Source organism: Sturnira hondurensis, unplaced genomic scaffold, assembly GCF_014824575.4.
Source record: "Sturnira hondurensis isolate 20B ecotype Veracruz unplaced genomic scaffold, ASM1482457v3 Scaffold0000648, whole genome shotgun sequence".
NCBI lineage: Eukaryota > Metazoa > Chordata > Mammalia > Chiroptera > Phyllostomidae > Sturnira > Sturnira hondurensis.
In genome coordinates, this window is record NW_028073279.1 from 6,175,932 (window position 1) to 6,199,857 (window position 23,926).

A 23,926-nucleotide genomic window follows, 5' to 3' on the forward strand; every position below is an offset into this window, starting at 1 on the left:
TCCCCTTTCCTCAGCTAAGGGGGGTGTGGAAGGGTTCTCAAAGCCGTAACTCCTTTTGGGGGGACTTAGAAGGCATATAAAGGGCCCTGGCTGAGGTCTTGCTTCCTCATTCTGCAGCTGGTGCCAGAACGTTCCATTCTCCACTGAGAGAAAATGTCCATCCAGTAAGTATCACTGGGAGATTTCTTTTAAACACCTCAGTAGGTTGGTGGTAAATAGGCCATTTCAAGAGCTTCTGAAGAGGACTGACAGCTTGTTTAGGGAAGGCCTTGGTCTTGGTGAGGGAGTTTCTTCCTATTTATATATTGAAGTAAATATCTAGAATTCATGTATAAATTATAGTGGGATCTCTGTGACTTAGAATGGACTGTGGAAGCAGCCATGAGCATGAGGATTTTAATAAGGCAGACCTGAGTTCCACTTCTCACCCAACCACTTCCTAGCTATGTGATTTGGGAAAAATTAGTTAACGCTTTAAAGTTGAGGGTGTTCCATTCATAAAAGGAGAATAACTACAGTAGTTAGTCCATTGTGTTGTTGTGAGATTTAAATGAGCTCATAACATGCAAAATTATTTTTATGATGTGTGGCATGTAGTAAGCACTTCATAAAAGATAACTATCATAATTAAGGAGTCTGGTCAGAACTCCCATTCTAAGAAGTTATAAAATGGAGCCAAAGTGAGGAGAAAGAAAATAAGCAAAAATGTACAACTGACTACTTTTAAAAAGCACTGTAGCTCTTACAGATTGGTGAAGACCTGAGATGAGAGCGGGAGATGTTGGTAAAATATGGGTGAAGAGCAAAGAATGAGGTCCTGACCCATAAAGCTGTCTTCTCCAGCCTCCTGGGAGAAAGAGATGAGATTGCCTGTGCGGCAAGGGAACCCAGGTGCAGCAAGCTGGGCGTGTCAATGGGGCTGTGCAATTCCATGGGAAGGACTCTGTCAGGAAGAGAAGTGATAGCAGCAGGTTTAGTTGATCTATCTTCAGAAATATGGGAAAACTGCAGAGGGCAAGACCAAGTCCACGGTGACATTAAAAAGGGAGGTGATTTCCTGAACATTAAAGAGAGAGCCCTGACCTGGGCCCTCTCGCAGACTTGAGTATGTTTCTATTCCCCCAAGCACCGTGCACGTTCTCAGCAGAGGCTGGACTGGTAACATGTACTGGCCTTGAGCCAGAGAGCACCTTTTGCCCTAGAACCCTGCCTCTGCCTTCGTGGACTTCTTTGAGTATAACATGGGCTTCTTCCTCATTATTCCGCATTTCAGAGTGGAGCATCCCGCTGGTGGTTACAAGAAACTGTTTGAAACTGTAGAGGAACTCTCCTCGCCACTCGCAGCTCATGTTACAGGTTGGTCTCTCTTTTTCTTCAAGATGGCTCTTCTTTCTTTCAATTCGTTGGCATCTCTCTTTGCTGGCTCCCCTATTGGCTACAGAAGTAATCAGGAGGCTCGAGATTTCTACGCCCAGAACTCACTTTCCTTCATTTACCTTTTCTTTATTTCTCTAATGGAGAAAAGTGCTACCTACCTGGAATTCCTTGAGGATGAGGACTACACTTTTGTCACATTTAAACTGTCCATGCCATGCCTAACTCAGTACCTGGCACATAGTAAAGGCCCCACAAATATCTGTTCTGTCTCTGTAAATGAATGAGGGCCTGGTGACAAACGTCTGGAAATATCACATTCAAGAGTGGCAGGTTTTCTGTCCATTGTATCGAAGAGCCTTGGTTTGGAGCTGGGCAGATGCAGCTGCTAGCAACAGCTCAGTTGTTTTAGTAGCTGTGAATCCTACAAGTCACTTAAACTCTCTGAGCCTGAATTCCTTCACGTACGACAAAACAAGTTTTACCTCCTGGGGATACTGTAAAGAGGAAATGAGATAATGTAAATAGAAAGATCCATCCTGTGTCTGAGACAGAGTGATCAATGGGTGGTAACTATACTGTTATCACCATCCAAAGACATCGTATGATCCATACCTAGCCTTGCCTGGACACGGTGTCATGGGAAGGACCAGAGCCTGGGCAAGTCTCTCTCCTCCCAGTTTCCTCTTCTGTAAAATAGAAGGGATGAGCCAAATGCTTACTAGATTCTGATGCAAACAATCCAGGTTCTAACAGTTAAATTAATGCTGTACTTTTTAGTTGTTACACCTTCTTAAAAATTTTATCAGACATATAAAATCTTTATCAAGTAGGTTGCTGAAACTGAGCTGCAAAAAATAATCCACTTGTTTTAAAAAAAGGTAAAAACATTGGCAAAGATTAAGTAAACACTGCCAAACACTGCACTTTTCAAATGATAAAAGGGCACAAATGTAATTTCTTGACCTGAAAGGCTTTAAGTCTTTCTTGTGTACCCCCCATTGTGAAGACTGAGGCCTGGAGCATGTACGCGGCAAATCCGAACCAGAATCCAGGTCCCTAACATCCTGCCCTGTGCACCTGCTGCTATAGCAGGTTGACTTCACCTGGACAGCAGCACATGCCCTCAAAGGAATACAGTTCCAGATCTTAAAAGGCCAATATTCTTGTTGCAGTATAAATGATTTTTTCTATAGACCCATCCTTGTTTAGTGTCTTAATCCCTGCTCTTAACCCATCCTTCCTACCCCTATTCAATCGAATTACATCAAGAAATTTGAAATTCTTCTTAAAAATGAAATGTTAGAAAAAGCTAAATGTACTGGTATCTGGGGAAGTCTGTTAGTTAGAGAATCCCATTCCCCTCAAGATGCTTTCCCTGTTTCCTTCCAGCTCTGCATCCAAACTCTGAGTCATTGCCATGTTTTCTCCCCCTCGGTCTCCTAGAGAAAGGAACGTCACTCAGCAGGCATCGCCTAAGTGCTGCCCAGCCTGAGAGCTGGGAATAAAAACCACGGCCAGGCTTACAAAGAAGAGGCTGCCCATTCAGGCTGCTGATATCATCACTGTGCCTGAGCAGGGGCAGCCCAGCCAAGAGTGGGAGAAAGAAACAACGTTGTGTGTCTCCCATTCATCGCAGGCAGGATCCCCCTCTGGCTCACCGGCAGTCTCCTTCGATGCGGCCCAGGGCTCTTTGAAGTTGGGTCTGAGCCATTTTACCACCTGTTTGATGGGCAAGCCCTCCTGCACAAGTTTGACTTTAAAGAAGGACATGTCACATACCATAGAAGGTAAAGGAACACTAGGCCCCAATCCCCCTACCAGGGGTGGGGCCTAGCTCAGCTCTGCCTCCCATTCGCTTTTCAACCTCCTGAACCCAAGAGGGGACTTATGGTCCCTTTTCAGAATCCACTTGGGCAAGTGCATCTCACAGACACCTGGGAACTGTGCTATGGGATAAAGAAGAACTAAGAACTAGGTCTTCAGGGTCCAACATGCCTGGTTTCAAATCCTGTATCTACCAGATATCTTTGACAACCTTTGGCAAGATATTAATATCAATATCTAATTCTTGCTTTTGTCATCTCTTAAATGAGAAATAATAGAATCTAATTACCAGTTCATTACATAGGCCTAGGACATGGAAAGTATTCCATAATAAAATTATTATTGTTATTGTTACCGGACCATTGACTCTCTTGACTACTTACTTTTTTAATAAACAAAAAGGCCACAAGGAAAGAGGAGGGTGCCAAAATGGAGTTAAGGACCAAATATGCAATAATGATACAAGAAAGAGAACTTTTCAAAAAATAGGACATTGTTGGTGAAAGGCTTAAAGGCCTAAGCCAGCGATTTCCCACCAGTGTGCTGGCACACCGTTGTGCGCAAGAATGGTTAAAACATGCAGTACCTGGCTGTGTAGTCAGACGCACTGACCTCTTTTCCCTTCGACTGTCAAATTAAAAGATGACAACAGCCAACACGATTTTGAATAAAGCAAAACTATACTTATTTTTTGTTACATTGGCAGAAAATATCACATATTTTTGGTGTCCTACAGAATATTAGTAATCAGTTTATGTGTTCCGTGAGATGAAAAAGGTTGAAATCACTGACCTAAGCCATAACTCTAGAAAGCACGTATTAATGCCACAATAAAAATTTGTCTCATGTTTTAATATTCTGGCCTGGGAGTGGCTTTGTTGATCACCGCCGACATCAGGCATTTGAAAAAGACATTGAAAGGAAGAGTGAATGGAGGCTTAAAGTAGTCAGGATAACTTGGATGATAATAAAAGAGAAGCATCATATGAAGTAAAAATTTAGCTACCAAAAAGCATGTTTTGGAGGTCAGACACAGCATTCATATGCCTTCTAAAGATGTTGGTATTTTTTTCATCTTCATGACTTTATCTTCTTATCTGCGAAATTTTATATCTATGAAATTATTGTGTGGACTGGAGAAAGTGGAAAAATCAGGTTTTCATTGGCCCTCTGTATGAGAAACACTGGCCCACGTATGCCATCTAGTCTGGGATATGTTTCAGGGGGTCTGCCGGTGCAGGAGACTGGATTGAAGAACATCTACTTCAAAGTAGCAAAATACATTTTAAAATTGAAGAAAACACAAGAGGGACATGAGGGAGATCAAATGGAATACAACTCAGCATGCCATGTCCGATATGTCCCTCTAAGTGCAGGCTGGTGTGTTGCAGGCGACCGGGAGTCCTGTGTCCTACATTAGCTACCATGGGGGCTGCACAGTGCAATACGGAAAGCGCGTGTTTGCCAGCTCTGGCCAACTTGAGTTGTAACCCATCTTGGCCACAAATGCCAATCACTTAGTTTCTCTGGGCTTTGAGTTCCTCACCTGTCACTGTGAGATTTATAAGACATAAATTTATGCTCACGGCACATTGTCTCTCCCTTGGTCACCAGAAGACAGTGACCTGACAGTACTCTTCATTCTTTATGTTGTGAACATATATTCTGACTCAGTGAGGGCACCCAGAATGACCATTCTAAGCTCCTCGTGGACTACTCCGATTGCCTCTGTCTATGACCCTTTCCTATGTCTTTCCTGTCCTCCAGGTTCATCCGCACTGATGCTTACGTACGGGCAATGACCGAGAAAAGGATCGTCATAACAGAATTCGGTACCTGTGCTTTCCCAGATCCCTGCAAGAACATATTTTCCAGGTCACTGAAACCCAGCTGCATGTTATGAAAGACATTTTATATTATCCCCCTTTTATCTTATGGTTTGTATGTTACTGGACTAAAAACTCCATTTGCTTCTGCAGGTTTTTTTCTTACTTTAGAGGAGTAGAGGTTACTGACAATGCCCTTGTTAATATCTACCCAGTGGGGGAGGATTACTATGCCTGCACAGAGACCAACTTCATCACGAAGATTAATCCCGAGACCCTGGAGACGATTAAGCAGGTAGGATACAGTGCTCAGGCGACATCACTCAAGAATTTAGAATTGCAACTTAGAAGTAAACCAACTGTGCAATTTAGCAGACAGAACATGAAAGCCAGGCAGATTTTCAAATCCTTGCTTCATCATCAACTACTAGAAATGTGACATAGTTCAAATTTTGTTTCTTCATTAATGAAATTTTAAATACTTATTATATGGATTGAGAGAAAACCTGATAAAATGCTGAACATATTAATTTACTCATTTGTGACACAAGTATTTTTTGAGTCCCCGACATGTACCAGAACTTATGCTGGGTGCAAAGGATACATCAATATGTAAGACAACACGTTCCTGCCCTTACTGGCTTTTATATGATAGCATGAACCTGGCACACACTGGGTGTTCAAAAAAATTACTGCTATTAGTATTGAAAACCCTGCTATTCATGATTAGAAATAAAGTTATACTTTAAATAAAATAGCATAGAGAAAAATATGAGCAATATTAGAAAGTGATCAATTTTGCTGAGAACTTCAATGCAGCAGTCGATAACATAGATCCACATTTTTGATCAATATTTATTAAAGTGCGACTATTTGAAGGCATTGTTCTAGTCTCCAGAACGCTGAAGCTCTCAATGGAGAAACCAAACAAATCCACGAGTTAGCTCTAAGAGGACACATATGCCATGAGTCCTTTAGGAAAAGGAGAACCTTCCATGAAAGCACAGAGAACAAAGAGATTACTTCTGGCAGAAGCTGGGGGACGCAAAGTGTCCTGATCAAGGAGGATTAAAAAGACTTGCATTTGAGTTAGAAGTTAAAGAAAGAAACAACTTCAGTGAATTTGGAAAAAAGATATTTCAGGTAAAGGGAGTGGCATAATCAAAGGGTTAGAGGAAGGAAAATAGAGGACATGTTCATGGGCATTAAAGAATAGTTTCTTTAATTGCCGATGCTAGATTGGCAGCATTTCTCAATGGAGGAGCAAGTGGCATTGGGTGGGACTGTCCCACACAGTACACAGGCACCCCTAGTCCCATCCACTAAAGGCCAGTCATGTCCTCAAACCTTGCGGAAACCCACAATGTTCCCAGCATTTCCAATCTTCCCCCCAGGGGGCGATATCACTCCCAGTTGAGAACTGGTGATCAAACAAGGTCAAGGAGAACAGTGGGACACGGGGTAGGATAAAACTAATGTTTGAATAACGGACAAAAATTTGGAGTAAGTTGCTTAGCTAAGGGGAAGGTACTGAAAGTATTTACTCAGCTCTTTGGTCTCAGCGGTGGAAGCAAGGTGACGAAAGGGGCATCATGATTCGGCAAGTGCCACAAGACACACACGCTGTGCCGCTGCTGTGGCTCAGAGGCCTACCACCTGCCAAACTCCACCTGCCAAACTCCACCTGCGGCAAATGTGGCTAGCCCGCCAAGCGGAAGAGGAAGTGTAACTGGAGTGCCAAGGCTAAACGACCAAACACTATCGGGACTGATCACAGGAGGCACCTAAAAATCGTGAACCACACGTTCAGGCATGGATTCCATGAAAGAACACCACCTAAACCCAAGAGGGCAGCGGTTGCAGCGTGCAGTTCATCTTAAGGATTTCACTGATGAGTCCCACACTAAATGTTCTGGTGTCTAAAAGTAAAAAAAAAAAAAAAGTGCTTACTCAGAAAAGTGATATAAGCAGAGCTGTGCTTTGGGATATTGAATCTGCCGTGGTTAAGCTGTATGGGAGGGCAAAATAGTTAAGGAAGCTAAGAGACAGTTAGATGGAACTCAAGAACAGAAATTTAGTGTGGTAGAAATAGAAAGGAAAAATAGTTCCAACACTGGGTCTCAATGTCGCAAGCTGATTTATAACTCTCAGCAGACTTTACTAAGGCTTAACATATTCTCAATAGCTCTTCCTTCATTTCTGATTTATGCTTGGAACCACATATGAGCATGTGTGTAGCCCACCTGGAGAAGGACTGAAGGAGACTCTGATAGTGAATTTGTATTCCAACTGCTGTGTGATTTCATTGGAAATATAAACTTCATGATATGGCTCCATGACAGACTTTGTTAGGGATCAGGTTCCATTGTGAACAGCACTGTATCCTGACTTCATATGAAAAATATATTTTTAAAACTTTTTTTTGTTTACTATTACTGAGATAGCCTCCTAATCAGTGCCTTTGCTTCCTGTCTGTTTTCTTAAACATAACTTTCTTACTTCAGCAGGAGCATTTCTTTTCTAAAATGCAAGTATAGATGTGTCACTCCATTTAGAGTACCCATAGTTTCCAAAGTAAAGTCCAAACAAGGGCCTTTGTGCCTGGCCCGTTCTTACTCTCTTATTCCTTTCCCTATGCACACCTTTCATGGCCGCCATGTTGCACGACTGGTAGTCCCCCAACAGTATACTAGGTTACAACCCTGCGCCTGCGCAATAGGGTTTCCTGGAACACACTCCGTGTCATCCTTCTTCACCTGAATAACTGGGATTTATCTTTCAAGCATTAGTCGGAGTCATTGCCCTTGGGAAGCCCTGCCTCATCTCCCAGTCTGGGTTAGACTTTTCTCTCTGAAAGGTCTGTATAACCTTTCTCTACAGTTGCCATCTTATGCTGACCCCACTATCTAGACATCTATATCTATATCTATATCTATATCTATACCTATACCTATATCTATCAGCTTGTTGGTCTAGCATAGTGCTATCAAATAGAATTTCCTGCAATGGAGGGAGTGCTCTATGTATGCATTGTCCAAGTGCTACTGTGCATTTGAAATGTGGCTAATGTGCCCAAGGAACTGAATTTAAAGTTTTATCCACTTTTAAGTAATCGATATTTAAGTTGCTACTTGTGGCTACATTGGTCAGCACAAGTTTAGACTGAACTTCTTGAAAGCAGGGACTGTCTCTTTTACTAGACCCTGGTGCACTGTATAGCATATAATAGATGTTCAATAAGTACTTGATGAATGACTGGCTGAATGAATGAATGAATGTCTCAGCTACTACCAAAGTAAAGATATTAAAAACTCCCTATGCTTTAAAAGATATTCTCCTAAACAAAGAGAAAAAATTTTGTTAGACAAATATACACTCCATCAATTATTCATTCAATATAAGATAGAAAACTGTACTTGAACAAGAAATAAAAAAATAAAATTAAAAAAAATTGACATTAAAAAAATTTAAAAATAAAAGGTTCAAAATAAATAAATAAATAAATGTTTACTAAGCAGGCCCCAGGCAGAAATTCTAGTGTTGATTTGCCAACATACAGCTCTGTGTCCTTGCACAAGTAACCTGATCTCTCTGGGACCTCAATCTCTCCTTCTGTAAACTGAGAGTTTTATGCCAGATTTGTGGCTCTGAATTTTTTGTAAGACTACTAATTGAAATAAACTGCTAAGTCCTTTCTCAAAAATATTTACACTTAATTTCAGGAGGTTCATGGTTCCCCTGAAAGATTTCAGGGGAAATCTTTCAAACCTATTTAGGTTGAAACTTTCTATACTAGATGAATCCTAGGGTTCCTTACAATTCCAGTTCGCTACTTCTGTAAGACCCTGGATTTGATATTTAGGTTATACCATACATAATTTAATAATTTTATATAACTAAAATTATTAAATACTAGCAACTTCATACAATTTATCTAATACAATGAAGAGGAATATAAAGAAGTCCCAGGTTCAAATTAATGATTGTTTGAGGACAACCTGCACATACAAAGGAAAATTAACTAACCTGAGCAGTGTACACCATACATCGGTTAAACTGCGCAGTCAGGGAAAACTCCCAGATTTCAGAGGCATGTGGGGTCAGCATGGAGGTGAGAGGAGAGCCCTGCACTGAAGGTGGGAATTCAAGCAGACTTCAAAGAGGGTAGGACCCAGAAGGATAGAAAGAAAGAGAAAGTGCACTTAGGGTGAGGGTGCAAGCAATCACGGTGAGGTCAAAACTAGGGACCGAAGATGTCACATGATGCCTCTCTTACCATGGATGACCTTTGCTCTCCTGCCGTAGGTTGATCTTTGCAACTATGTCTCTGTCAACGGGGCCACAGCTCACCCCCACATTGAAAGTGATGGGACTGTTTATAACATTGGTAATTGCTTTGGGAAAAATTTTTCAATTGCCTACAATATTGTAAAGATCCCTCCACTACAAGCAGGTTAGTTTACCAATTTGACTTTTCTTAAAACAAGTGTCTATATTGTATGAACGTTGCTAGAAATACAGGGTGCCAGATCAGAACATCAGGGCAGCGCAATACGCACAGTTCGATTACGCTCAGGTTTCAGGACAACTGCCCTACCCCTACCCTACCAACGACCAAGGGCATGATAGCAGGAAAGGACAATACAGAAAGCAAGCAGCCAAGTTCTATTGCTACATGTTTCAAACATGTGTATATATGTGGACTTGGTCATACAAGATGTAGAATCAAGTGTAGCAAACATATTGAGTGCTTATTCATGATCCAGATGAAATTAAATTTTTACTCAAACATATATACATGTGCATAATAGCATATACACATATATGATAGTGTACTAAGTATTTTGTGTTTATTCAATTCACGAAAGAACAGATAAATCTATTAATTCTTATTAATGCTATAGCTAAAGAATTGTAAAACAGAAGAGAGAGTACTCTTTAGAAGTCTACATTCATTCTCCATTCATTGCCAGAAATTTGATAACCATCTTGATGACAGAATTATTTGACTGTATATGGGTTTTTGTTTAGTATTGCTTAGTATCGTTCTCAAAGTGTGGTCCCACTGGCAGCATATCCTGGGAACCTGTTAGAAATATGAATCTGAGCTCCACTCAAAGCCAACTGAATCAATAATTCTGGGAGTGGGCCCACTATGAGTATTTCAAGAAGCTCTTTATGTGATTTTGATACACGCTAAGGTTTTGAAGATGAGCGACTTAGTAGTAAATAAACTTTAATGGGCATTAGAATTACCATGCGAGGCTATCAACACAAGCCCACCTATACTATACTCTGCTGGCAGTTTAAGAAATTGTAAAAGGTATTTTGACCATATTAAAGCTTTGCCTTAAGAAGCCACCTCCCATGGTAAGACGGGCCTCCACTGCACTCTGCCCGCCACAGGGCTGTTCGAGTGCGCTTTCCCAAAGCTGCAGGCTGCATTGTCCTGGGTGATTGCAGCTTTTCACAAAACTTCACTGAGAAATGCCAATGCCTAAGAAAATTAACATAAGCTCTGAAAAATCAAGATCTGAAAATGTATTTCTTCTCTTGCATAAGCTGTTCTAAGTGTTTTGTATTAAAAAATAATAATGATGATTTTTAAAAGGCTGTTCCAAGGCCTTTTAAAACCACTTTATTTCAGACAAGGAAGATCCAATAACCAAGTCAGAGATCGTTGTACAATTCCCCTGCAGTGACCGATTCAAGCCATCTTACGTCCATAGGTAATCTGGAAGGCCTGCTATGAATGTTCAGGAAAATTTTATATTAAAGATCTGTCTACCTTTGATATCAATACTGATCAGCCTCTTGCACAAACCTAAATGTAAACACAATTAATTTCACATAGGCATTGTTGATTCACGTAAACAAACATACTTCATGTTATACACATTTCTTTGCAGTTTGAGAACATGTCCGTTCCATTTACAAGTCCATTTGTGTTTCTGAACAGTTTTGGTCTGACTCCCAACTACATTGTTTTTGTGGAGACACCAGTCAAAATTAACCTGTTCAAGTTCCTTTCTTCATGGACTCTTTGGGGCACCAACTACATGGATTGCTTTGAGTCCAGTGAAACCATGGGGGTAAGTCTTACATTTATTGGTCAGGTTTGTGATCTTGAGAAAGTGAGTTTCATTGTGCACGGTTTTTCCTTTTAAATGCATCAAAATAGTTTTCTCATTTTCAAGGTTTGGCTTCATATTGCTGACAAAAAAAGAAGAAAGTATCTCAATAACAAATACAGGACGTCTTCTTTTAACCTTTTCCATCACATCAACACCTACGAAGATGATGAGTTTCTAATTGTCGATCTCTGTTGCTGGAAAGGGTAAGAAAAGACAGTGGATAAATGTTACATCTCTACTTGCTCCTGGAAATTAGGGACCCTTTTCAGAAATGATATTTTCAATATTTAACCTGAATTACATTCTAAAATGCAAGAAGTATGCTTCTGTTGCAGGATATCACTGAAAAAGCTGTAGAGAGTTTAAGCAATCAGGAACATAAACTGAACTTCAAAACCATGGTTAATAATTTAAAACTCATCATGTACATAAACCAGACCTAAAAAGATAAGGTTCTATGACCTGATAAGTGAACTTAAACGCAACTTACTTAACTTGACAAGATCCCTTGGGGGTCCTTGAACTCCACCCACTCTGGGTTCAGGAAAAAGAGACCTGCTTTCTTCCAATTAGCCAGATTACTAAAGACAGATTACTTCTTCCCTGAAGACACAGACAAAATAGTCATTGAGTAGCAGAAGCTGCCATTATTTAAATATATCCATGAGGCAGTTTGTTTTTATTTGTTTTTTTTAAGATTTTATTTATTTATCTTTAGAGGGGAAGGGAAGGAGAGAGGGAGAGAAATATCAATGTATGGTTGCCTCTCATGTGTCCCCTGCCGGGAACTGGGAACTGGCCTGCAACCCAGGCATGTGCCCTTGACTGGGAATCGAACCGCGATCGTGTGGTTTGCAGGCCCGCGCTCAATCCACTGGGCTATACCAGCCAGGGCTGTTTGTTTGTTTTTTATCCAGTGTGGGCAAGAAGAAATGGGTTTAGTATGCCTGGGTCATTAGCAGTTTCTTGGTTAAGGAACAAAGAAGAGGCAGGCATCTGTGCTCTTAAATATCTTGTATCATCTCTCTAAAATTATTTGTAATTCTGTGTGCTGTGTTTGACCTCTCATTTTTGCAGGTTTGAATTTGTTTATAACTATTTATATTTGGCCAATTTACGTGAGAACTGGGAAGAGGTGAAGAAAAACGCCAGAAAGGCTCCCCAGCCTGAAGTTAGGAGATACGTACTTCCCTTGAATATCGACAAGGTAGCCATTCTCTACACGTGTTTCAGATATAACTGGAATATCTCATCTCCCCTAGGATTTGTTCTCCTGCTTTATGTTCACACATACAGTCCTGACACTTCAGAGCTGGAAGGAGCTTTCAAACCAAATTCATTCAACTCCCTGCATTTTACAATTGAGAAAACTGAAGCTCAGAAGAGTGATAGAACATAGCAAAAGCCCGCTGCAGCAGAGCAAGAACGAAAGCCAGATTTATGATCTGTTTAAATCTTTCATTTAGAAATTATTTTTAAAATATACTTTCTCAGTGAATAGTGCAGACCACTTATTCCCAGAAAATTTTGTCAATAATATAAATAATTTAATTTAAATGATTTGAAATTCTAGAGAGGTGTAGCATCAAAAAGTAGAGAAATCAGTCCATTATTTTGATTTTCTACAAATCTTCTAAAAATATTACTGGAGGATAAAAATTAATAATAGCCTTAAACTGTCATCTTTTTGTTTTTACTTTCTCTTCTCTTTAATCAGACACGATCTTTTTAGACTACCAGAATAATGTCAAGAATTTTTAGAGTGATGGAAATGCCAGCCAAAATTAAAAATATATACATATATATAATTTTCACAATCAATACATGAATATATACTCTCAGTTGTGTACATATGAGATATATACATACAAGTAGTAGAAGCAGCGACAAGGAATGTAAAACATTGTATCCAAAGCTTAGATCAGATGTAGCAGCAATAAACCCAATTTAGAATCAGACATTGCTGCTCTTAGGCAAGCTTGTGAGCTCCATGAAGAATGAGAGAGAGGGAGGGGATTAGTGTGGGACACTGCAGTTAGGTGGAAAAGTTTCTACAGAGGCAGGAAGGAGTTTTTTTTTTTTTAAGCAAAACTTCATATGGAAATGTAGTTGATGAATTCATTCAGAGCATAGGGGAGATGTACATTGGGCAGGGGGACTGGAAAGATATGTTGGAGTGCTGTTGTATGGGGCTTTATAGCCTTTGAGTATTATATAAATGATAAGAAGCCACTGAAGCATTTGAAGTGTGTGTGGGGGGAGGGGTGACATAATCAAACCTACGTTTTAGAAAGGTTACCCCATGCATCATAGAGAATAGTTTGGAAGGTGGAGAGTCTGCAAGCTAAAAACTCCATTAGATGACTAATACAGTAGGGCAAAGAAAAGAGGATAAATGTCTAAATGAAGAAAATGGGGACTGAGAGATAAAGGAAGCTACGATGTTGAGAAATATTTAGGAGGTAAAGTCATCAGGAGTCTGAATGCGGGTCAGGGCTTAAGGAACGACAAAGGAGCTGCAGACAACTTCCTGATTTCTGCCTTGAGCAGTTGAGTGGATGGTGGTACAATTAGCTAATTGGGCACACAGGTCTAAGAGGAGTTTGTTTACAGGAAAAAGAGTGATTTATTTTATACTTGTTGAGTTTAAGGTACCCAGTGGCCATCCCAGCATAAATGCTCACTGGGCAGCTGGTGTACATGAATCTGGAGCACAGAAGAGAAGTCATGGTGAGATATTGGTCTCGGTACCTTAAGCACTCTGATTTTCCCCTTATGTCTTCCTCCCTCTCAACATACCATTCTCCACATATCAGTCTCTCCACATTTCAAAAAGAAGAAAAGGATTTTTTAAAATGCATAGTCATCATTGCCTGAAGAAAACCCACTCAACTATAGAATGGGTAACTTCAGTGATAATGAAAAATGTCTAATACCACCCTGAATGCTGCCTTCTCTTTCTTCCAGTAGTTATTATCTCTATAACACCATATTGTACCAATCGTTTCCAGTGGTACATCAATAGAATATACTTTTTGTTCTCATGGAACTCATTACCTAGTGTAGCAGGGAGAAGAAGGGTGATTCAGTAATGATAATGCATACCTGCACAAGGTGAGTATGGTGAGGTATGGGTTTCTTGCTGTTGTTATTTGGAGAATGAAGCAGCCACAGGTGTTTGGGGAGATTCACACATCTCAGTCATTGGCGGTATTTTGGCAGAAGAGATGGGATCAAAGCAGAGCAGTTGAAGCGAGGAAGAATTGGTTGAGGAAAGACAGAAGTGGGAGAGGGTAGAAAAGCTGAGGGAACTCATGGCTATCTAACTGGTTAGAACACAAGCAAAAGTAACGGAGTAAGTGGGTGATAAAGCCTATAGAAGTAGATAGGTAATCTTCAAAGGCTTTAAGGACGAGCTAAATAGTTTGTACTTTATTTGGCAGGTGATGGGAAGCCAGTGAAAGTTTCTAAACAGAAGAAAACCATATTCAGAGCTGGTAGACTGAGTATCAACCATACTAACTTTACAAATGTCCATACTACTAAGTGTTTGCCTTCTCTGAGCAAGTTACCCAATCACTCTGAAGTTCATTTGCTTACTCTGAAACCTAAGTAAATTGGACAAAATAACTAAAGTCATGTGCAGCTTTAATACTTTGATTTTCTAAAATGAAGTTGTGTTGTGTGTAAGTTGTGGCAGAGTGCAGAAAGAATAGAAATAGAAACGTGGGTTAGGAGACAATTAAAATCACTCAGGTGAGAGAAAAATGAAATGGTAGTGGAGACAAACACACAAAAATGAGAAGGTAGAGTGAAAAGGAGCTTGCATTTGACTGAATGGCAGAATGAATTAAGTCTTAGACACGCAAAAGACCATAAAGATCCTTTAAGCCTACCTTCTGGAGGAGTGGTACCTTCAGAAACAGGGAATGTAACAGGCAGAGCAGGTTGAGAGGTAGATATAAACTGTAGAGCCATGAGGAAGGGGGAACAGTGGGTGAGAAGACTGACCTCAAGTCAAACCCTGGCTTGACCAGGGCTTTCTGCTCTGCCTCTCACTAGCTGTGTACTTGGGGCCAAAACTTTTAATCCTCTTTTCTTTATCTATAATAACTTTATAGGGTTACTGTGATCAGTAAATATGGGGATATATGTCCATCACTAAATATAGCCCCTGGAACAAAGTAAGTATTAAATAAATATTCATTATCATCAGCAGCAAGAACAATCAAATCAACATCAAGATCTTCATAAAGATGTCTTGTAGGCTTTCATGTGTAAATGTAGGTCCTTGTGACACAAATCAGGACTGGAAGAAAAGAACTGATAGTTATTGGCATTGAAATGATGATCAAATATTAGAACAACTAGATGAGAATGTGAGCAGTAAAAAAACATATACTTTAAGTTTTCTAAAAGAAACACAAATTTCTTTATCTAAAAAGTGAGAAATTTGATAGCCAGAATATGCTGACAGAAAAGAAAATGTGGCCAAGAACAGAAGTTTGGGAAACATCCAGGTACAGAAAGTGGTACAAAAAGAGGAGCCAGAAGAAGAAAGAGCAAAAGTCACCAAAAAGTCCTAGTTACATCTAAGAGAGGGCGATGCCAAAGGACAGGGCAGTTTGATGGGTACCCACAGCTACCGACAAGGAGAAAAGGAGAAACACTGAGAACAAAATACCAGGTTTGGTGATCTCCAGGGGAGAAAGTGAGAGAGACAGAAATCAGGTTTTATGGCACTAAAGGGGAGCAATTGGTGAGAATGAGGGAGTAGGTACCAGAGTCTATACTTTTAACAGTTTGGCAATGAGAAAACATAGGCCACAAATTAGGGGAAGGAAAGATAATAAACAGACTGAGGGAAGAACTAAAAAGAGAAGAGAGTCTAAGATGACTGAAGCTTCTAATTTGATTAAGAAAATGGTAATAGCTTTAAAATATATCTTTATTATTTTTGAATGGCACATTCAAATGGCCAAAAATCAAAACAATATGAAAAGGCATACACTGAGAAGTTTCACTCTGATCTCTATCTGCCCCTATTTCACTCCATTTTCCTCCACTTCTATGCATAATTTTTAATGTCTTTACTTTTCCTTTGTTTATTTATGCAAATATAAAAATACATATTTATAATTATTATTTCACATTCTCTTATGCAAAAAGTAACTTTCTATATCCACTGTTTTGTTCCTTACTTTTTTATTTCACAATGTACACTGAAGATCTTGCTGTTCTCAACTGCACAGTGTTCTGTTTGTGAGCATCCCTCACTGCTAAGCAGCAGAATTGTTTCTATAGATAACATCACAAGGAACATCTCTGTGTGTGTGCTATTTCATATATGTACAGCTCTACTCTCAGAAGTGAGATTGCTGGGTCAAAGGTTGAATGCATCTCTAAAAAAAATAGGGGAAGAGTCAATAGCAAGAGACAGCTTTTTGAGGAGTTATGAATTTCTTACATTAAAAACCTAATTTAATAGTAGAAATAATAAGATAGAACAGGATAAAATAATTAAACTTATAATCACACATGTAGTAAGTTAGACATGGACTTTTGAACTTGTTGTGTGCAGACATAAATATGCTTACATGCACACACCACTCTCTTCTTCCTGACACGACCAACAGGTGCATTTCACAAAATCTCACAAAATCCCTTCCTCTATTTGCTCCTCACCTCAAATCCACTTCCCTGTCCTGAAAATCCTCCACCATTTCCTTTTAATTCACAATATATCACCATCCTCTTCTCAAAATGTCCCCTCCACCCTCTTTCTTTTGTAAAAATCTGACTTCCAAGGACACTGTTCTCTTCAGCACCAGGGGAGGCTGTTTCTCCTCCGGTGGCCCTTGTACCGCTGGGCCCAGGATTGGGGTAGGTGTCCTCTTTGTTCCACTTTGCTGCTTTCTGACCATTGTCCCTTCCATTCATGCTTAAAACCTCCCAATTTTTAATTTCATTTTAGCTCAATGTGTAGCCAAGTAGTATGTACACATATGCATATATACACTTCTCATTATTGTTATCTATTAACCACTATTCCCCTTCTTCTGGGTCAAGGCAACACTTCCCAGATAGACTCCTGGATCTCTGTGATTTCAAGATACACATCAGGGGTGATTCTTCCAACATCCTGGCCTTTCATTTCCTTGACCTTTTCCACTGATGCTAGGTTCCATTCTTTCTCAGCTACTCCTTTGCCATAAGCATGCCTTTGACATTGGTATTACCTATGACTTCTATGTGCTTCATCCATAATCTTACAGTCATGCTTGAAACATTCTGACAACCACTTCTTACCTTTCAAGATCACTTGCTTTACTGCAGTTCCCACCAGGAACCTTCAATCTCCTACCTTCTTACAATCTCTCACTCCCTTGAGGACTTATCCTTCCTTCCCTACTCAACCAAAATTCCATGGTCAATAATTATAATGATACTCTTGTATATAGATCCCTATTTCTTGGGCCTCTTTCTTATTTTATCAAACTCATTTGTCAAAAACACAAGTCTAGCCTGGCTGGTGTAGCTCAGTGGATTGAGCGTGGGCCTGTGAACCAAAGGATCTCGGTTCAATTCAAGTCAGGGCACATGCCTGGGTTGCAGGCCAGTTCCCAGCAGGGGACACATGAGAGGCAACCATACATGGGTATTTCTCTCTCTCTCTCCTTCTCTTCCCCTCTAAATATAAATTTTAAAAAAATACAAGTCTAGTTAAATCAAACTCTGAACCCACTTCATGTACCCCTGAGGCTGAAATTAAGTGTTAAAAACACACGATCCTGCTAATTGGTCTCTTTTTAAATACTTGACCACAAATTTTACCACTACATTTCCCAGCTCCATTTACTCTTCCATGTTCCTAGTTAAATATTTCACACCCTCCTCTCTTCAAACTTCTAACACCTCCCACCTCCACACTCAGCTGACAGCTCTGCTTCCTATTTCACTGATACAAATGAGAGAAATTAGAAAAGAATGTAGATTGCTGCCACCACATCTACCCACCCACCAGCATCTGTACTCATGTTGAATTATCCATCGTCTTACCCAGAACTACTTGTTCCTATCCTCACTCACCCACTCAAGGGCATCCCTCTAGCAGCTCTCCCCCTCTCTGCTGTATTATCCCTCTTCTCCCCCTTTCACTGGGTCACTTCTATCATGCTGTTACGTTGCCCTCTTACAAAATCTTTCTCTTGACTCCTCTTTGCCCCCACCAGCTACTCCCTCATTTCTCTTTTTGTAGACCTCTTAATGTTGGAGGGCACCAGAACTAAGCCTTTTGTTTTACCTTTTATTCATAAATTCCCTCTCTTTCTAAAGACTCATGCTGTAAAGCACCCCACACATACGTTTTCAACTTTCCTTTTAACTCAGGGTTCATATATGCTACTGCCAACTCCGTGTTTCCACTAGACATCACAGTTTACTAAGACAAAACCACAATTTCCCCTCTTCCCCACCCAAAACTTCACCCACCTTCAGTAGTTCCCATCTGTGTTGTGGCAATCTTTAATTGCCCAGGCCAGACACCCTGGAGTCATCCTTAACTCTTCTGTTAATTTCATTCCTCTTCTCACCCCACATCCTATGTATCAGGAAGTCGTCTGGGCTCCGCCTTCCACTTTTCACTGACTCCATCCAGTGTTATTAGCCTAGTTTGAACCAGTGTTTTCTTCTGACCAGATGGTTGCAAAACAAACTGGTTTCCCTGAGTCTACTCTTGCATCTCCACTCCTCCCAAATCTCAGCAGAGCAGTCAGAACACTAACTTCCTCATCTCCTACAAGTTTTTCTCAAATGCCACCTTTTCAAAGAGGCCCACCCTGACCACCTATTAAACTTACAACTCACCCACCCTTCCCACTTCTGATGCCCCTTACTCTGCTCTATTTGTTCTCCCCATATTTATGACATTTTACACACTTTTTATATTGATTATATTTATTGCTTATATCCCCAAAGGAGAATGTAAGCTTCATGAGGACAGGGGACAGTGTTCTTTGAAATATCGCAAATACCTAGAATTGATTCTATCACAATACATGTATTGAAGTATTCGATACAGGTATTACTAAATGAACATGGTCTTAGAGAGGGGGTTCATGGTGCCTATTTCCTTTCCATACGTCATCTGAAAAATCACGTGGGTGCGGGGGCAGGGAACAGATCTTAGAAACATCTGGTTTTTCCATTTTCTACTTTTTAACAAAAGAACTAAAATACTTTTCAAATAAAATCAAGACATCCCCTAAGTATAATAAAGATGAACGCTGTAAATGGATCCCTAGGGGGTTGAAGCCTTTGTCGTTCTGTAGGACAAAATGCTTTCTTATTGTTTTCCAGAGACCCTTGCTCAAAGGCCTTTTTCTTTAAGGACACTCTCATTTCACAGAAGAGAAGATTAAAGGCCTGACGGGTTTTGTGACTTTCCCAGCAACACAGGCCCAGACAGCTTTCCCTGTGGTGCACCTGGGCTCCCCTTTCCAGAGTTTCTGGCACTGCTCCCTCCGCATGTTAACTTAAGGAATAAAAAACGCAGGAGACAAAGCAAGGGAAGGCTGCAATTACAGTTACTAATGTTTCTTCCCTGCTCGCTGAGGTTTCTGTTATCCTCTTTCTCAGGCTGACACAGGCAAGAATTTAGTCACACTCCCCAACACAACTGCCACCGCAATTCTGTGCAGCGACGAGACCATCTGGCTGGAACCTGAGGTTCTCTTTTCAGGGCCTCGCCAAGGTGAGACGATAGAGAGAAAAACCTGGCATGAGAGGGGACAAAATGTTCCATTCGAAGAAATGAACTGGGTTTTCCTAAGCATGTGCTTTGTTTTGTAGCATTTGAGTTTCCTCAAATCAATTACCAGAAGTATGGTGGGAAACCTTACACTTACGCATATGGACTTGGCTTGAATCACTTTGTTCCAGACAGGGTAATTAACCCATCCTACTGGCATTAGAACAGTACTTTAAGTCATATGCTAGTCAAGTAAAGCACAATGACAGATTGATGGATTGATTGATTTTTCTTTCTTAACAAACAGCTCTGTAAGTTGAATGTCAAAACTAAAGAAAATTGGGTATGGCAAGAACCTGATTCATATCCATCAGAACCCATCTTTGTTGCTCACCCAGATGCCTTGGAGGAAGACGATGGTAATGAGAGCATTACATGTGTCCGAATGTTCTCTTTGTACTGGAGTTCATGTAGTTAGTTCACTAAGAGGGGAGTCACATAATTATTCCCTAATGTTCAGAAACAACCCTTAGTATTACTGAATGTAAACTTAGTTTGAAAATAAGTTTCACCCTGGCTGGTGTAGCTCAGTGGATTGAGTGTGGACCTGCGAACTAAGGGATCACGGTTGGATTCCCAGTCAGGGCACATGCCTGGGTCCCAGTGAGGGACACACAAGACGCAACCATACATTGATATTTCTCTCCCTCCCTTCCCCTCTAAAGATAAATGAATAAAATCTTTAAAAAAAGAACTTTCATCTTGTGGTTGGGTCTCCTGGATTACTAGTGTAGTGAAAAAAAATGCCAAAACACCATCTTGTGTCATGATACAACACCAATGTCTGCTCTAGATGAAGGAGAGAAGGAGGGAAGGAGGAGGATAAAACAGCATGAAGTCTTAAGTGTTCGCCTTTCTTGACTTAGATACATTTACAAAAAAGAATACAATTCTAAGGGAATTACACTCAGAGTATTACAGATAGAGTATCTATCTGTATAGAGTAATTACACAATAGAGTATTCAGATAGATCAAAGAGAATGAGACTGTGGCTTTGTGGCTCTAGTTTTGTTTCTTTTAGTAAGCTGGGGCTAGAAAGAGGTCCAGAGATACTGCCTGTACAACAGCAGCTCAATCATAAAACATCAGTCTTAGTGAACTACTGATTAGCTGGGATTAACCTATGGAAAACCACAGAGAAATGAATAAAATAAAGAATGGTGGAGGCATTTCATGTGAGATGATTTTCCACGTACAGCCCATCCAGTCAAAACTTCAAAAGCTTTGTAGGAAGTAAACTCCCAGCTAAGTTTTAGAAATTATATAAATAATATACATTACTGTTGCCACAATCTTTTAGTATACACATTTTTCATTTGTCTGTCAAGACTTTTTCTGCTATGGGTAGAGCAAATGGTATATCTTATGTTACTAATAAGAACACAGATCAATTCATTCAGTGTGGATTTAATGAACACCTCCTATGTTCTATCACTGTAATAGGCTACCAGGATGTACAGTGGGCAACACAGATGGTCACGCCCTTCCTAGAACTTACAGCCTAGTGGACATGAAGAGTTTAAAAGGCCCCTTTAGGATGATCTCACAGTGGGGTGGTTGAAGAGTCAAACCAAAATATCAAGTCATATGTTCTTTTTTACTTGTCGGTGTAATACCACCTGTATGATTTCAGTGTCATCTAATCTATGTCCCTGGACACTTTTAAAAAAATCAACATTGCCTTATCTACTTCTGTTTAACAGGTGTGGTTCTGAGTGTGGTAGTGAGTCCCGGAGCCGGACAAAAGCCCGCTTACCTCCTGATTCTGAATGCCAAGGACCTGAGTGAAATGGCCAGGGCTGAAGTGGAGATTAACATCCCTGTCACCTTTCATGGGCTGTTCAAAAAATCCTGAGCACATTCTAGCAAGACATGTTTCTGATGATAAAGCCAAGAAAAACACAGCCAGGTCTGCAATCTAAGTCTGTTCAGTTTTCGCCTGCTATCTTACGGTTTTAACTTGCGTATGCACACTATTTAGCAATGTTTTACAGAAAGCACAGAACTAAGCAAGCAATTCCTTCTAAAATAAAGTATATGTTTAGAAAATCTTCTCTGTGAGACAGACCATAACCAAAAAAACTCTTTATATTGTTAGCAATCAAATAGAATATGAATGAACATTTATTAAACTTTTTTAATTCCTATTATAGAAGTATATTTTAGGTACTTATCTGCCACAATAATTTCTTAACATTTAAAAGCCAGAGCCATCTACACCTGAATGCAGCTTTTCTGACTCAAGGCAGTATCATGCAAAAGGCTTAATTATTAAATGTCAAACCAAACCAGGGATAATCATTTAAGAGTAATCATTGTAATTATGTGTGTGTGTATATGTATATATGCATATATATATATTACTGCTCAAAGATTCTCAAGCTTTATGAACTTTAACATCTCCATTTAATGTGGGCAATTACTACTATTTCTGAATTTACAATGAGGAAAACAGCTGAGGGCACTCCACCAAATAATATACCAGAGATCGTTGTCTATTAAAAGCTCATATAACCTCAAAGCAATCACATGTAGTAGTGATTTTAATGTTTTGAAAAACAAAGCATAAAATACTTAAAACTTAATTTCTACTTAAAATCAGAGTACGGGATAATGTTAGGGGGTTATGTACTTTGTGGTCTCTTCTGCTTAATTATATGTAAGCACTTTGAAATCACCTGACTGAAGAAAGAGAAAATATTAAATCATCAGTATTTAGCATTCGGTTATGCATTCATTTAAGTACTTTTGTTTTTAAAATTTTTCTCTTCCATGCCAGATGTTAAAAAAATGGAGGTTGACAAAAATTTTTGTTCTATATCTTAATCTAAGTATCTATTTTATGCTCAAAATTATTACATGTGGCTGTACTTAAGATGATCGGCATTGTTTTTGACTATATAAAAACAGCTTGAAGGAGCAAATGACCAGGGCACTTGATGTATTCACTTGCTTTTTTATTTAATAAAATGCAAAAATTCATTTTTTTAATTATAAATACTCATTTACTTTTCAAAGGAAATCTAAAATTACAGAAAAGCGGGAATTAGAAATTAAAATCATACAGAGCTCATCTAAGCTCAACTACTATTAAAATTTGGGTATTTGTCTTTTCCACCATTATCCTCCTTGTGGATTTTTAATGTGATCATTATTTCTTTGTGGGTAATGCCCAAATACAACTAGAAATCTCAAGGAAGAAAAGAAAAAATGCCAGAGAATAACACAGAATATGTAACTGTACATAAACATTAGTCCATATCTCTAGACACGGAGCATGAACATAATTGCACAAAGAAAGCCGTTTATCCATTTCTTTTTAAAAGGCAGAAAATAAATTACCCAACATTCACTAAGTTTTATCTTATTAAAGAGTATAAATTTAAGAGAGCTCCTAAAACCTGTACTTTCTACACTTCCCAATCTTTCTTTATGAATGGGAAGTGTAGAAAGTACTTTCCATTCATTTTCTATAAGCAAGTCTTATGACTTGGCGTGCCCAGCTCACCTCCTGCTTGTTGTAGGGTCCATTCTGAGCACTGTGCTCTGTGGAGATCACGAAGAAGAGAGAGGGGCAGACCTGACCAAAATAGCGTTCTACCAACACCATTACACCAAGATGGACACTCTCTATATAATCATTGCTCAGACTATACAAGAAGCTTAGGAGCTGCTTTTCAAGTCCAACAATGGAGTGTATGTTTTTTAAAAAAACGTAAAGTAAGAGGGATTTGAGTCAAGCAAGAGGAAGAAACTTGGAAAGTCATACTGAAAAAAATTGAGGAACCTGTTTTCTAAAATCCAGAGCTACCCATTTAGGGAAATCTAAAGAACAATGTGCCATTTATAAACAAATCGGTTTCAAGGGAAAAATTTAATTGAATTAAAACAAATAAACTGCTAATAAGTATTTATTTTTTTAAATAAGTTGTTTAGAGTTCATTTTTTTAATCTT

General features: G+C 39.5%; 1 protein-coding gene and 1 pseudogene across 3 annotated transcripts; both read left to right on the forward strand.

Annotated features, from left to right (window-relative positions):
• Nucleotides 1–22,953, forward strand: RPE65 (retinoid isomerohydrolase RPE65). Of its 3 annotated transcripts, XM_037042718.1 has the most exons (14): nucleotides 9–164; nucleotides 1,274–1,356; nucleotides 3,014–3,164; nucleotides 4,969–5,076; nucleotides 5,181–5,322; nucleotides 9,333–9,480; nucleotides 10,675–10,756; nucleotides 10,987–11,119; nucleotides 11,225–11,364; nucleotides 12,239–12,368; nucleotides 19,799–19,913; nucleotides 20,012–20,106; nucleotides 20,218–20,329; nucleotides 21,675–22,953. In XM_037042718.1, the coding sequence occupies exons 1-14, from the start codon at nucleotides 154–156 to the stop codon at nucleotides 21,824–21,826; spliced, it is 1,602 nt and encodes a 533-aa protein (XP_036898613.1). In that variant the 5' UTR covers nucleotides 9–153; the 3' UTR covers nucleotides 21,827–22,953. The 3 variants fall into 3 exon arrangements, with proteins under 3 accessions (XP_036898621.1, XP_036898613.1, XP_036898626.1); XM_037042726.1 differs by lacking the exons at nucleotides 20,012–20,106; nucleotides 20,218–20,329 and having other exon boundaries at nucleotides 1–164; XM_037042731.1 differs by lacking the exons at nucleotides 9–164; nucleotides 3,014–3,164 and having other exon boundaries at nucleotides 1,294–1,356.
• LOC118985332 (60S ribosomal protein L37-like) lies at nucleotides 5,410–7,846 on the forward strand (annotated as a pseudogene).
• Nucleotides 22,954–23,926: the final 973 nt, after the last annotated feature.

Bases quoted from the DNA above. Each gene is read 5' to 3' on its own strand.
- RPE65 (XM_037042718.1), top strand. The intron at 9,481-10,674 runs GTTAGTTTACCA...ACTTTATTTCAG, and splicing joins GATCCCTCCACTACAAGCAG to ACAAGGAAGATCCAATAACC. The intron at 20,330-21,674 runs GTAATGAGAGCA...TCTGTTTAACAG, and splicing joins TGCCTTGGAGGAAGACGATG to GTGTGGTTCTGAGTGTGGTA.